This window comes from Octodon degus, unplaced genomic scaffold, assembly GCF_000260255.1.
Source record: "Octodon degus isolate 3935 unplaced genomic scaffold, OctDeg1.0 scaffold00078, whole genome shotgun sequence".
NCBI lineage: Eukaryota > Metazoa > Chordata > Mammalia > Rodentia > Octodontidae > Octodon > Octodon degus.
Genome location: NW_004524654.1, coordinates 4,242,050 through 4,256,615, shown reverse-complemented (window position 1 = coordinate 4,256,615; position 14,566 = coordinate 4,242,050). Strand labels below are relative to the sequence as shown.

Here is a 14,566-nt window from a genome sequence, read left to right as displayed (position 1 = left end):
TTTTTTGCGGAACCAGGGATTGAACTCAGGCCCTTGCGCTTGCCAGGGAAGCGCTTATTCCACTGAGCCATCTCCCCGGCCCCAACTTCTTCCCTTTTATATACACATGCACATGCATATATATGAAAAAAAAATATGTGTATAACCCAACAGAAGATTGGTACTGTTTCATAGAAATCTTCAATGACCTTTAAATAAGGGTTCATCTAATATTTTTTATGTAGTCCTGCATAACTGTCATATTGAGTGCTCTTTATTTTCATCCAGGAGCATACTGCAACTTCTCTTGCCTTTTGAATTATGCTTTTTATTTCCTATATGCTACGTCTGGAGGCATTAAAATATTTCAAGTTTGTATAACTAGAAAATCTTACTTTTAGTTTTCAAAGGTATGTTGGCTAAGTATAAAATTCAAAGAGGACAGATCTTTTTTTTTCAGTCCTTTAGTCTAGTTTCTTACACACTTGGTCCTTCTTTTTCTACTGTAGAATAAGATGCTATTTAATTTTGCTCTTCCATAGCTAATATTTTTTATGTATATGCTTTAATGATTTTTTTCTTTACAATAACTTTTGGACAATTTCATTTTTGTGTATCTTGGTATGATTTTATTTAAATTTCTTGTGCAAAAAGGTTCATTTTTCTTGGAAATGTGGTATTATAATTTGAACTAAATTCAGAAATTTTAAATCTTTAAATATTTATTGCCTACTCCTTTCTACTTTGAGAATTCTACTTATATGAATATAAGTTTTTTGGTTTTGAACTATTATGACTGATCTGTAAATTCTTCATTTTATTTTGGACAGTTTTTATTGTTATATTCATTTATGTTTGTAAATAATTTATTTTCAATTTGCAATCTATTAAAAAAATTAAAATAAAAAAGGAACAGAACAGAGTATGTTGACAAGAGGGAGCAGGGTAGTTGTGGCATGCAAGCCAAATTCAATCTCATTTTGTAGGATGGATTCCCAATTTAAGAAGTTGTGAAAACATTAAAGAGTACTTCTAGGTGTGTCTGATACCAAGAATTTATGATCTTCCATGTCCTTTATGGGGGAAGCTATAATAGGAAGGATCAGTGAGAGTGATTGGTTCAAGTATTGAACTGATGAATCCCCCCAAAGCTTCCCCTAATTTCCTGTAAGACAACAAGTGAGGGCCTGCCAGATAGTTTAGCAGACTAAACCACCTGCTTAAGCAGAGGCAGGGGTTCGGGTTTGATCCCTGGCATGCTGCGCTGGCCCCACCCCGATGGTAAGCTGAGGAGACTGGACATGGTGGCACACTTCCTATACTGGATTGCCAGGCACCTGCCACCTTGAAGTTCCAACTCAAAGCATTTATAGACCATTCCACTTGGATTCTGAAAATAGGTATAAGTGTTCTGATGGATAGTGATCACTGAAGGGTTTTTAGCAGAGAAGTGGCTATTCAGTATAAATCATGTGAGCTCTGCCATCATCTGCCCTTTTAAGAACTCTTTTGGTTCCTCCCATGTTCTCTTGCACTAGGATCCTTAGATTTATGTTCAGGCAGAAGGTCAGTATGCCAGCTTTTTTGCTGCTTGTAATTAGTGTAGCATTTTACCTGAACCCTTAGCATGGGCTGAAGCAGTTGGTTGGCATCATCACTTTTTTCATTTAGTCTCAGCTCTGCAAGATAGATACTATTTTCACCTTAAGAGTTGTGAAAATGGGAGCCGGGGAGATGGCTCCGTAGAGTAAGTGCTTCCCTGGCAAGCTCAAGGGCCTGAGTTCAATCCCTGGTTCCACCAAAAAAAAAAAGTTGTAAAAATGCCTGAGGAGTTGCTGTGCACCAACTCCAGCAGTCAGATTATCTGGAGGTGCAGGAGCCTGAGCAGGAAGGGAGAATATTCAAATACAGGAACTTCCTCTCATGTAAAAAGTGGGCCTCTTAAAAGTTACCATTTGACCTTCACTTGAAAGTCCATCCAGAAGCAATTTTCAGTGTCTCAGCCCTCTGCCCTGTTCTCACAAGTGACATGGGGTAGTTTAGAGGCTTTTTAGTTTTCTGGTGTTCTCAGATAATGTATATGGACTCTTTGAAACTGATACAGCTGCCTTTTCCACTGTGTCTAAAATAACCAGAACACGTGAGGTTTCTTCCTCAGATTAGTGGAGCTAGGACATATACTCCTGAGAGCACCATTTTCTTATTTGGCTACAAGGAAGTTTATGTCCCCCCTAAGAGAGCCTGTATTTCAGGTTCTTGATATAAACCCCCGTATGTTTACACTCCATTTGTACTTAGCTACCTAAGTGCAGCTGTCTTGTCCCCTGCCCCTGGCACCTTATAATGGGTTAATGACTATTGTCATTGAGCATAATGAAATCCCTATTTGTACTCAATTAAAACATAAAAGTAGGTGGGTGTGGTGGTGGCACACACCTGTAATCCTAGCACTGAAGGGATGCCAAGGCAGGAGGATCACAAATTCAAGCCCTACTTGAGCAGCTTGGTGCGACCCCATGTCAAAAAATTAAGGACTGAAAATGCATTTTAGTGGTAACCCTGTGTACCAGAGGAAGAAAACATACCAAAGTCATAGAGAGAAAGATTTGTTATTCCCCTTCCCAACTTCATTCTTCTTTGGTCCCTACTCTCTAAAAGGTTAAACAAAGAATTCCCTGAATTCCATTGGCAGCACATAAGACTGAGCAAAGGTCTGATAGAGAGCCCAGGCTGTCACCTAGCTGTACTCTGCCAGGAAAAGTTGTAAGGCTAGCACTTTGCCCTGATGACAAGGCACTGATACGGCCTCCCCAAGGGAATCAGCACTGTCTGTAGATACACAGCTTCCTCTTCTGCTGATAGGTGTTGCAGCTGTGGCAGGAAACCAGGGAGCTTATTAACACAGCTGATAAAGGCACCGGAAGCCAACATAGTCTTTGTGCTTAACAAAAGATACATTTTTTAAAAAAAATATTTTTAAAGGGGGGGAACCCCTGTTGAGTGTATCCACCCTCACCTCTGCCTATCCCTTCCTCACATGAATATTCCAACATTGGAGGAGTGAAGCTTGGCCTTGCTAATCTGTTCACTTAAGATCCACAAGAGTTCACAGGCATTCCCTAATACCTTCACAGACCATCTATGCAAAATGTCAGTTCTCCCAGCCAGTGATAGGAGCTGGCAGTCAAGCCAGCATCCTAATCTAGGCATACTATTTTATTTTCATTTTTAAACTTTAAGCCCAAAAGGATGTGAAATGTGCCCTGTCTTATCTCCTCAATCAGATACCAGTCACCAGAAAACTACGTGTGCACACCCTGTTGTAACTAAGCTATACATTCTCCAGTGCAACACAAACCTAGGAGCATCATTGGTGGGGCCAGGAGGAGGAGGGCTGAACTACTACCACAGTCTTACTTCAAGCAAAATGGTACAGCTTTATATTTATATACCCTGTTAGTTTTGAAGGATGTCCTTGGAAGGATCTCAAAGCAATCTGGTGAACTGGAGAGCCATGCAGATCGGCTTTACGACTCTATCCTCGCCTCTCTGGACATGCTGGCTGGCTGCAGCCTCATCCCTGACAGTAAGCCAGTGGCAGCCATGGAGCCCCCATGTGCAGGGGTTTAACCAGGTAAGTAGAGGGACCGAAGAAGGAAGTCTGCCCTTCGGCCCCAGAGGTGCTTAGGGCACAGAGCTTATGACTGTCGCATACAAGCATGCTAAGCATATTTACACAAATGAGGTGCTAGAGGAAGATCACCAGTGGGACAGGATTCGTGACCACTGCCCAGAGGGTTATGGGTCTTCCTTGGTGGTGAAAGCTTGCTTTTGTGCCTTTGTTTCACCCCTGCTGCCTGCTGAGAATGTGCACCTCCTTGCTTCTGTCATCCAAACTAACCATGCTTCATTTCTGCACATAGGCACTTCTCCAGTATTACCATGCTGCCCCGCCTACCGGGTCTTCTGTTTGTTCAGTGCCTTATCGCCAAGCATCCCTGCAGCACTAAGTATCCATGAAACCCAGTTACTGCTAATGTGCCCTACCCACAGAGGGTCTCTTTATTTCCTACACCACTCATTTGAAAAAAGGCTAGGAGACACAGGTGCTATACACCTTGGAGACTTCAACAAGTAATACAAATTTCTTATCCCTCAAAAATTAAAAGGGAATGGTAAGAAACAGGCTGAGAGAGGCATTGCCACTATCCCACAGTCAATAATTCCACAATTCTGCTGTACTTTTTTCTGGAGTTCTATGAATATTTGTAACACTCAAGATTTCTTAGGTATAAATTCACTGTAGCAGCCAGATATGGTGGCATGTGCTTATAATCCTTGCACTGGAGAGGTGGAGGAAGTGCACAACTTCAGGGCCAGGTGGGCTGCTCTGTCCAGAGAAAAAAGAAAATCTAAAGTATTTGGAGTGGAGAGTTCCTCTGTTTTCATTACAGCAATTTAAGTAGTCCTCTTGGTTTTGAAATGAATGCAGGTGATTGCTGTTTTTGTTTGTTCCTTTGCAACATTTTGCACTTTCTCTTTCAGGCACCTTCAGCAAAGCTGCAGCTGTTCTTGGAAAGAAAGAAATTTATAAGAAATCCTGGCAAGAACCACTTAACAGTTAATTAAGGGGAAAAGCTTAATATACTAGCTTTAAAAATGCCTTTCTCTTATAGAAGTAAGGGCTATTGAATTACTGTTTCTATTACAATGAATCCTTCCAGACTTAAGGTTTTCCTTTCGGTGCTTCTCTATAAAAAGCATGTGGCTCTGTAATTTTTGATAAAATAGTTAAGATTTACAGATCTTGACTTCCCTCTTAAGTTAAAAACTGTGGACAAACCTAACTCTTCCACCTGTTGAGGTCACTGACAGAAGACTGATATGAGAAAGAAGATGCTAAATACAGTATTTGGAATGCTAAGGCATAGGAGATCCATAAGACTGAAAAAAGCAATTGGCTGGACAGAAACCTCAGGTCTTTCTCACAGTTAGACTTAGGTTTTACATTTCCTCTTTAAAAAATACCTGAGAAGAGACTTTTGCCAGAGGTCTGCAGAAGAAAACCAGTAAGAGAGTAGAACCTCTGCAAACTACCTTAGCTGTCTTCCAGGCTGAAGTCTCCACCTTCCTACCTAGCTGAGATCCCTTGAAAGGGGACATGGAAAACTATGGTACTTCAGCTTGGTTATGACCTGATTAATTAATTGAGCTGATCAATTAATCAAGCTTAAAGGTGATTCTGGGAAAATTCATCAGACCCTTTAGCTTTCCCTTGGACTAGCACTGTATAAGGCTGGGAAAGAGAATGGATAAGGTAATGTAACATGTCACTATAAATTCACAGCTTACAGGTTCTTGTCTTTTTCTTTGCTCTGTCAGAACATGTTTGTTTTTGTTTTTTGTTTGTTTGTTTGTTTTGGTGGAACCGGGGATTGAACTCAGGCCCTTGCCAGGGATGCGCTTATTCTACTGAGCCATCTGCCTGGCCTTCCATATCACTATAGAAACAAGCTGTCAAGATTAAAGAATTCTTCATGTTCTGTATAGGTTTTGAGTAAACAAAAGCAAGCAGAAAAAAAAAAAAAAAAAAAAGCACAATACAGTAGTCTCTAAAGTTCTATTAAATGAGATTTTTCTGCTTCAAAATTTCTTAAAAGACAGACACTGGAAATAACTATTAAATTCTAATATTTAAAAACTGGCCATTCAGCAGTAGCTACACATAAAGTATTTCAAGTGCCTGCTGCTACTGTAGTAACATAATGTAGGTTTATCATAAATTTAAGGACACATTCAGAATTAAACTTCTACGATTCTGCCATCTCATATTACTCTTGATTGTATAAATGCTGAGATGAAGACAGGAAACATCTCCCTGACCACCCCCCTATACACATTTCTTCAAAGCATAGAATTGGTTAAAAAGTCAGATATGTGTAATATATTCTTAAAGTGATGAACCTCTTTGATGTGGCTATAAACTGGAATATACATTGAGTATGTTAGAGCAGCCCTGAAGAATTAAATCCATTTGACAAGCATGAAAATGGCATTTTTGAAGATGATAACCTTATGGAAACAAACTGGCTATTATGTATCAATTGTGAATGTAGAATTTGGTATTCTTACTACTGTTCACTATAATAATAACTTTAAATGACAGAATTATTTTGGACCACTCCTTTTCCCAAAGTGCTACCTTATCTACAGATGATTTAAGATACTTTTGTTCATCTTGTTTGAAATACAGTGTGACTGAGTGCTCTCTAATGTGGCTCCAAATGCCACAGGAGTATTAACATGACTGTTACTTCCATGTTCAGCTATTCAGTTTGATACCTCTCTTAAAACTCAAGCTGAAAATGCTTCAACCTAAGAAGATAACCTCGGCATGGTAGCACATCCCTGTAATCCCATCACTGACAGGCTAAGGCAGCAAGAGGATTATTGGGAGTTGGAGGTCCATCTGGGCTACAAAGTGAGCTCAACTTACTGCATAAAGATACTCTGTCTCATGGGCCAGGGAGATGGCTCAGTGGAATAAGCGCTTCCCTGGCAAGCGCAAGGGCCTGAGTTCAATCCCCAGTTCGAAGGAAAAAAAACTCAAAAGAACTAAAAACACTTAAGGTACATTTCCATCAGCAAACATTGCTAGGTTAGATTTAAGTAGCCAGGCAGGTTGGCATGTTGTGTTGCCATAATCACGTTTTTAATGGAATCTGTCTATAGCAAAGTGGCAAAACTAACGGCTACCAATTTCAAGACTTAGTTCTTGTTTTGGGGTTTTTTTTTGGGGGGGGGGGGGCAGAAGCAAGGATTGAACTCAGGCCCTTGCGCTGACCAGGGAAGCGCTTACTCTACTGAGCCATCTCCCCAGCCCTCTATTAGTTCTTGTTATACATACTTGGCTAAGCTTCAGCAAATATGACTGTTACAAGACAGGGCAGTATTTGAAATAATGTGGGAACATGAAGCGTTGCTGTAAGACACCATGGAAAGGCAACACATATGTGAAAAGAAAGCTCTTATATCCAAGGTCAGGGAACGGGAAGTTAGGGCTCAGACGATTATGGCTGCCCTTCTGTAAGGATTGTCCCAAGGTTGCCCCTGCTTTAAACAGGGTAAGCTAAATTATGACAGCCACTTATATTTGAAACAAGACAGGTGATAATTCCCTTTATTATGTGAACCATTTAAAGGGCATGGCAGCCTTGAAATGTCTATACTTGAAAATGGGGTTAGAAGTGAGAATATATTTTTTTCAAAAATGGATTTATTGGAATATGCATAAAAATAGTGAAGCATGCTGAAATGTGTTAAATCCTAATTTTGACTGCCATAAGGAAATGAACATTAAGATTTTCCAAACTATGGAAATATGTTCATATATCAAAATAACTCATGTAACATTTTGTGATAACATGCCAGTGATCTGCGTTTTAACAATTTTTGCTGTATAATTCTAAAACGCATAGCACATTTGTTTTGTATCATTTAGCTACTTTAGAAAAGTTTGAATTCTTCCCCCCCCCTTTATATAATGTATTAATAAGGGAAAAAAACTTTTTAAAGCATTAAAAAAATAAAATAAACTACTGGTACCTTCAGGAATGTCAGTTGCCTTATATAAGGATAAATAGATCCAACAAGCACGTCTATAATACAAAGTAAACTGTGATTTTATTGTGAAATTCTCATAGGTGGAAATTGAGTATTCTGTTCATTTCATTTTACAATGATCTTACCACTTATTTTTGTACCATGTATTTCAATTGCCTGTTTAGTGAAAAATAAAAAAATTGTAATTTTTGGCTTGTTTTTAACTTGAATTTTCTCATTAAAGACTCCCTAAAAATGTGTTGCTGACAGCCATATCTCAAGCACCCATGTCAAGAATGTTTTGGCTGCTACTTTACCCAAAGGAAATAACTTTCCATCTCTGCCACTTCAAATCACCAGTGTCAGCAACAGGTTGTTTCCCACAATGAAATAAAAAAACCCAGGATCCTGAAAGTCCTATTTAACAAAATTTTCACACATACAAAAATTTTGTCGAGATATTTCTTTCATTTACCATTCCTACCTAGCAGTCATGTTTCGGTTAATTTTCAGAGATATAATGTTGAAAATTGAGGCAACAGAGTTTCCTGCCTTGTAACATGCTGGAGACCCGAGGCCATGCCATGTGTTAGGCAAGCACTCTACTACTGAGGTATATCCCCAGTCCCATATTTCCTGCTCTCTACTTTAATGGGTAAACTCCAACATGAATTCTACCCTTATGAAACAACTGACATGCTGATTCAGAGCATCATGAAATATTAACACACTATGCCTGCTTGCTCATTAGGGTGTGCTCCTCCTACCTCTATTCCAGATGAATTAATAAAAATGTTGACTGTAAAGCCATTTCAAATGGTTTTAGAGAAAAATAATAGAAGTACATATTCTAAACTTGCTTTCCATACAATTTGAGCTTCTTAAATCACCGAAGTTGGTTAAATCCCTAACACCACAGACAGCTCCCTAACCCAGGTCTCTTATCAGGTCTATTAGTTTGAAAGCAAATATTGGCTACTGCCCTATTGGTCTAGTATTCCCTGGCTGCACACAGAAATGGCTGTTTTGAGTGTAATGAAATCTATTTCCCTTTAACCATAAGAATTAAAACAATACTTATCACCATACAGTTTGATATTACTTCCAATAAGTACAATATTTATTAAACATATCTTCAGTTGTTTTGTTACATAGTGTGCAACAAATTACAATATTCTGCAGCCACAAATTATATGCAGAGTTTGAAGAAACTATTAATCAGATAGTGTAATCTTTCCATTTATAACTCTACAAGGAAGAACTAGCAAATCAGGTCTTACGTATAACATCTCACTAAACTTTATGCATGGAAAGTGTCAGACACTGGTTGTGCTGTTTGATACAAAATGGCTGAACTTCATCTTCAGAAGACTAAACCTGACATCTAAACATGCCAATATAAACATCAAAACAAAATATATTCTAACCAACCACGGGAAACAGTCTGGTATCAGGAAAGCAACAAGGATTACACACATTATTTTATAAACCAGCACACAAAGGTTTAAAACAGTTCTGAAAATGAAGTTAGCTGTCTTGAGTCAAGGGAATAAAAACAAAGTCAGTATTGACCATTTACAATCTCTGACCTTTGTGGAGACGGTAAGAATCTGTTGTAGTGCAGCTACATACAGTACAATTCAGGCAATTTGTTTTTCACTTGGGTTCAGATTGCAAATTCATTGCTGTGAGAAAAAGACGGAGGCAAATTTTAGCAGCAGCCTCCACCTGACTGCTTGACCGGAGTGCTCTGAATTTTAACATTGGACTTCTCTGCGCCACCAGCTGTTGCTCCAGGGCCCATTCGTTTTTTAATCTCAGCTGCCATCGTCATGAAAGACTGTTCTACATTCGTTGCATTCTTAGCACTGGTTTCCAAAAATGGAATTCCAAGGGAATCAGCAAATTCCTACAGGAATAATAAAGCATAATGAACACTGAAAAATCTTCCTCAGTCCATTTCTACCATCTAAAATGCAAGTAAGGAAGGATGGTAGCCACATACTATATATATGACGTGTCACTATCAAAATATTCTAGTACACATATTTTTAAGTGATGGTGGTTGTGGCCATCCATAATAGGGTTCCATACCCATTCAGAATTACAACACCTTCAAATTCGATATGAAAAAAAAAATACAAATATACCTTTGCTGTTGTGTAGTCTACTACTTTCTTTGTAGTCAGATCACATTTGTTCCCTACCAACAACTTGTTGACGTTTTCACTGGCATAACGATCTATTTCCTGAAGCCACTGTTTGACATTATTGAAGGACTCCTAAAAGACAAGATTTTTTTTTTTTTTTCAAATAATAATACAGTTCTGGACCCAACTGCTCTAATGATGAAGTGACACACTGAAGCACCCAAACAGCCAATGAGAAGACTAAAAAATTATGTACGGCAGGGCCAGGGATATAGTTCAGAGCACAAGCGCCTGCCTGACAACCACCAGTTCCTGAGTTCAATTCCCAGTAGTATAAAACAGAAAAAGAAAAATTATGTAAGACACGAGGAAAGAAGTGACATGTATTAAATAAGCAATAAACTAGAACTTGAAGATAAAATGTGAAGGGTGAAGACAGAAAATGCTGTATCTGAATGAAAAATACAGCTTAACATTTTTGTTTAGGTTTAGTTTTTGTGAAACATGGTCCCACTATGTAGTCTAGGCTGATCTAAAACCTGTGATCCTCCTGCCCTAGCCCCTCAAGTGCTGAGAGTATAGGTGTACACCAACCACCAGGCCCAGTGCAATTCAGGCAGCTCTGATAGGAAAAGTAATAACCAGGCAAATTCTCGCTCATGTTTAAAACTAAGAACACTATTTCTGCCCATATAATCAGTTATTTGATGATAAAGGTAACCAGTATCCCTTGATCAATTAAATGTAAAAGCTGCTACTAAATTTTCTGTTTACCAAATAAAGGAAAATGCATTTTATGTGTTTCACAGTTGTCTTTGGAGGTAGACAAAGCTTTCTATTATAACAATAATACAGATAGTTTATATGAAAGTAAAAATCTCAGGATTTGCGACTGAGGCAGAAAAGCAAGTAGGAGCCAGCCTGAGTAACTTAGTAATACTATCCCTCAAAATAAAAATGGCTAAAATAAAAAAAAATAAATAAGAAAAAAGGGGCCGGGGAGATGGCTCAGTGGAAAAAGTGCTTCCCTGGTAAGCGCAAGGGCCAGAGTTCAATCCCTGGTTCCACCAAAAAATAAAAAAAAAAATAAATAAAATAAAAATGGCTAGGAATGGGCCGCAGAGATAGCTCAGTGGTCTAAGCGCCTGCCTAGGCAAGCGCAAGGACCCCAGTTCAATCCCCAGTACCCTATGCGATGCCAGCCCTGCCCCAGGTGTGCCAAGCCAGCCACCAAGACCAGGTATCGTGGCACAGCCTGTAATCCCAATGCTAGGGAGGCTGAAACAGGAGTATTACTAGAGTACAAGCTGCATAGTGAGGCCCTGTATCAAATACATAAAATTAAAGGAAAGAATAAAACAGTCAGGGATACAGCTCAGGCCTAATGTCCTGGGTTTGAACCCCAGTATAAAAGGGGTAGGAAGCAGAGACTAGAAAGAATGAATCTGACATTTATTTATTTATTTTTGAATCTGACATTTATCAGAGTGAATTCTGTCACTTTAACAATCTTCTCTTGAAACTTACCTGATCTGTCACATCATACACAACTATGATGCCATGAGCTCCTCTGTAATAACTGGAGGTGATTGTTCGAAATCTTTCTTGGCCTGCTGTGTCCCACTATTGCAAAACAATCAAGAAAAACAATTTAATTAAACTAGAATTGGAGGAAAGTACAAAAGAAAAGTTTTAAGTTTTCATAGTTGTGGAGATTACCAAGATTTGATACAGAAATAGCCTGTAATACTCACAATACTAAACTATGCAAGTGTCAAATACCTAAAAGGTTTTTTAAAAGCTAATGCTGGGGCTGGAGAGATGGCTCAGTGGTCTAAAGCACCTACTTGAAACAAGCTTGGCAAAGCACAGGGACCGCGGTTCGATCCCCAGCACCACATGCCAGCCAGCCCCGCCCCCCTGGTGGGCTGAGCTGGCCACACACACACAATAAATAAATGTAATAAATAAAAATAAATATTAAAAAAAAAAAAAGCTAATGCTGGGGCTGGCAAGATAGCTCAGCAGTCTAAAGTGCCTGCTTAGGCAAGCTTAGGCGGGCACAAGGGACAACGGTTTGATCCCCCACACCATATGCCGCAGCAAAAAAAAAAAAAAAAAGGGAAAAGATAATGATGCCTACTTAGTATTTAGCTAGTGGTGAAGATCCCCAAACTATGTTTTCTCTTTTGGTACAGGGAATTGAACTCAGAAACCTGCCCTTGCCAGGCAGGTGCTTATGCCACTGAGTTATACCCGGTCCCTAGAAGCTCTTCTGAGAGCAAAACTATCGTATGGTTTTTCTATTCCCTGCCTACATCATGCTAGGCATGAATGCAGAAACAGATCATCTTGGTTAGGAAAGTGACTAGACCCACAGCTTCATAGAGTGCAGTCTCACAAAGAACACTGGCTAGCACATTTCAAGATCTTGGAAAGCAATGAAAGGATCTAAATCAGATGGCAACCAGTCAAGACAGCAGCCTAACCATCTTAAGTGGCCATTATCTTAATCCTAGGAAAAATAATAAATGATGATTCCAAGCCTTTATAAAACTTTCTATAAGGCCAGGGAGATAGCTCAGTAGAATAAGTTCAATCACTGGTTTGAACCGAGTTCAATCACTGGTTCCGCAAAAAAAAAAGAAAAAAAAAAAGAATTTAGGGCCAGCCAAATAGCTCAGCGGATTAAAGTGCCTGCTTAGGCAGAGATGGGAACCTGCCATGCCAGCCCCACCCCTGGGGCACCCTGGGATGGCAAATGACACTGGGCGTGGTGGTGTGTGCCTGTAATCACAGCTCTTGGGAGGCTGTAAACAGGTGAATCACTGAGTCTCATGAGTAGTGAGACCCTGAACACCCTGTAGACCTTTCCCTAAACATACAAAAAAAAAGAACCTACCACACTTCAACCTTCAGGCTCCAACACCCAAAACATGTTATGGTTGGGACCCAACACAGCCACGCCTCCGACCCCAAGCCCCAAGGTTCACTCATGGTTTTTTTCTAAGCGACTGCATCACAAGGTTTTAACTTCAGTGGATTGAGATTACAACCTGATGGAACTGTGATGTGATGGAAACACAAAACCGGTGGTAGGAAAGTGACTTTGGAGACTATACATATCTAGTGCCGACCCCCTTCCGTTTAGGCTTTTAAATCCTCTCTACTTCTTTGTTTCCAGATGCAAAGTAGCTTTCCTTCCAAATCATGATGTTTCTACCTTGTCACAGACCTAAGCAATAGAGCCACTGACCATGGACTGAAATACCATGAGTCATAATAAATCTTTCCTCTAAGCTGTTCTTCCTCAGTTCTTTGCTCACAGTAATGAAAAGCTAACTACATTAACACTCTAAATTTAAAAAATAGTTATAAAATTGTTAGCAGGTATCATGGCATATGCCTACAATCCCAGCATTTGAGAGGTAAAGCAAAAGGATAGTGTTTGAGGCCACCCTAAAGCTACAGTCAGCATTTGCCTTTAATAGTTTTTGTTTGTTTGTTTGTTTTTAAAGTGTTAAAAATATCAAGAATCACTGTAATCCCATGAGGCTGAGACTGGAGGATTGCTGAGTTCAAAGCCATCATAGGCCACAAAGTGACTTCAAGGCCAGCCTGAACTACATAGTAAATAAGACCCCCATCTCAAAAAACTAAAACAAAAAACCAAAGGAGTAAAACAAAGAGTTTGAAATGTACTTCAGTGCTCTCTGGGTTCAATCCCAAATACCATTATGAAAAAATACAGATAGAACATAACCAAAGCATTATAGACACAACTCACTTTATATAACTGTTCAAGGGGTTTAAATGTTTGTATAATAATAATAATAATAATAATAATAATAATAATAATAAATGTTTGTAGCCCACGAAAGCGCTCAACAAACTAAGCGCTTGTTTAGGCAAGCGCAGGAACCAGGGTTCAATCCCTGGCAGCACATGCCACACTGGCCCCATCCCCAGGCATGATGAACAGGCCACCACCGGGCAGGCCACTGCTTGGCATGGTGGCACATGCCTGCCCAGTGCTGGGGAGGCTGAAAACAGGATCACTATGAGTCTGAGCTGCATAGTGAGACCCTGTACCAAATACATAAAAATAAATACCTTAATTAATGTTTGTAAAACACCTAGCAGTGCCTGACTATAAAAGCTGCTCAATAAAATGTTAGTTTCCTTCCCTTCTTGGTCCAAGACTTTTATTTTCCAAAATAGCACAAGGGAGCCAGGGAGATAGCTCAGCAGTCTAAGTCCCTGCCTGGCAAACACAAGGACCCAGGTTCAATCCCTGGTACCCCATACCATGCAGGTCCTGGAACTCAGGCACAACACACCAGCCAATGAAACTGGACATGGTGGCACAAGCCTGTAATAGTAGCACTGGGAAGGGAGACAGGAGGGTCACTATGAGCTGCATAGTGAGACAATTGTACCAAATAAATATATAAAAGCTAAAAAATAAAAAATAACATAAGGGAAAATTTTTTTCTGTAACTAAAAGTTAACATTCAGCTAATTAAAGCTAAGAAATAGCATCCAAAGAGTAAAATTTCTCATAACTGTCTCTTTTTTGGCGGGGAAGTACTAAGAATCTAACTCAGGACCTTGTGCTTGCCAGGAAAGTGCTTGTGTAGCTCAGCTACATCCCTGGCCCGTCTATTTGCTACTCTTTCTTTCTTTTTTTTGGTGGCTGGCTCAGCCTGCCCTACGACTGGCACAATATGTGGTGCTGGAATCAAACCGCGGTCCCAACTCTTCTCTAAGCAGGCGCTTCAGACCACTGAGCTATCTCGCTGGTCCACTCTTTTTTTTTTTTTTTTTTTAAGGAA

General features: G+C 39.6%; 2 protein-coding genes across 3 annotated transcripts in view; one reads left to right on the top strand and one right to left on the bottom strand.

Moving 5' to 3' along the window:
• Positions 1-7,570, top strand: part of Cep68 (centrosomal protein 68) — a 34,824-nt gene extending 27,254 nt beyond the window's left edge. For both annotated transcript variants that reach the window (XM_023720822.1, XM_023720821.1), the window contains exons 6-7: positions 3,440-3,613; positions 4,525-7,570. In XM_023720822.1, the coding sequence (XP_023576590.1) occupies positions 3,440-3,609 (170 nt within the window). In that variant the 3' untranslated portion in view covers positions 3,610-3,613; positions 4,525-7,570. The remainder of the gene's footprint in view (positions 1-3,439; positions 3,614-4,524) is intronic.
• A 73-nt stretch (positions 7,571-7,643) lies between these two features.
• Rab1a (RAB1A, member RAS oncogene family) overlaps positions 7,644-14,566 on the bottom strand; it is a 44,456-nt gene continuing 37,533 nt past the window's right edge. The window contains 4 exon segments of the mRNA XM_004636148.3: positions 7,644-9,304; positions 9,307-9,490; positions 9,732-9,863; positions 11,259-11,354. Of these exon segments, the coding sequence (XP_004636205.2) occupies positions 9,261-9,304; positions 9,307-9,490; positions 9,732-9,863; positions 11,259-11,354 (456 nt within the window). The 3' untranslated portion in view covers positions 7,644-9,260.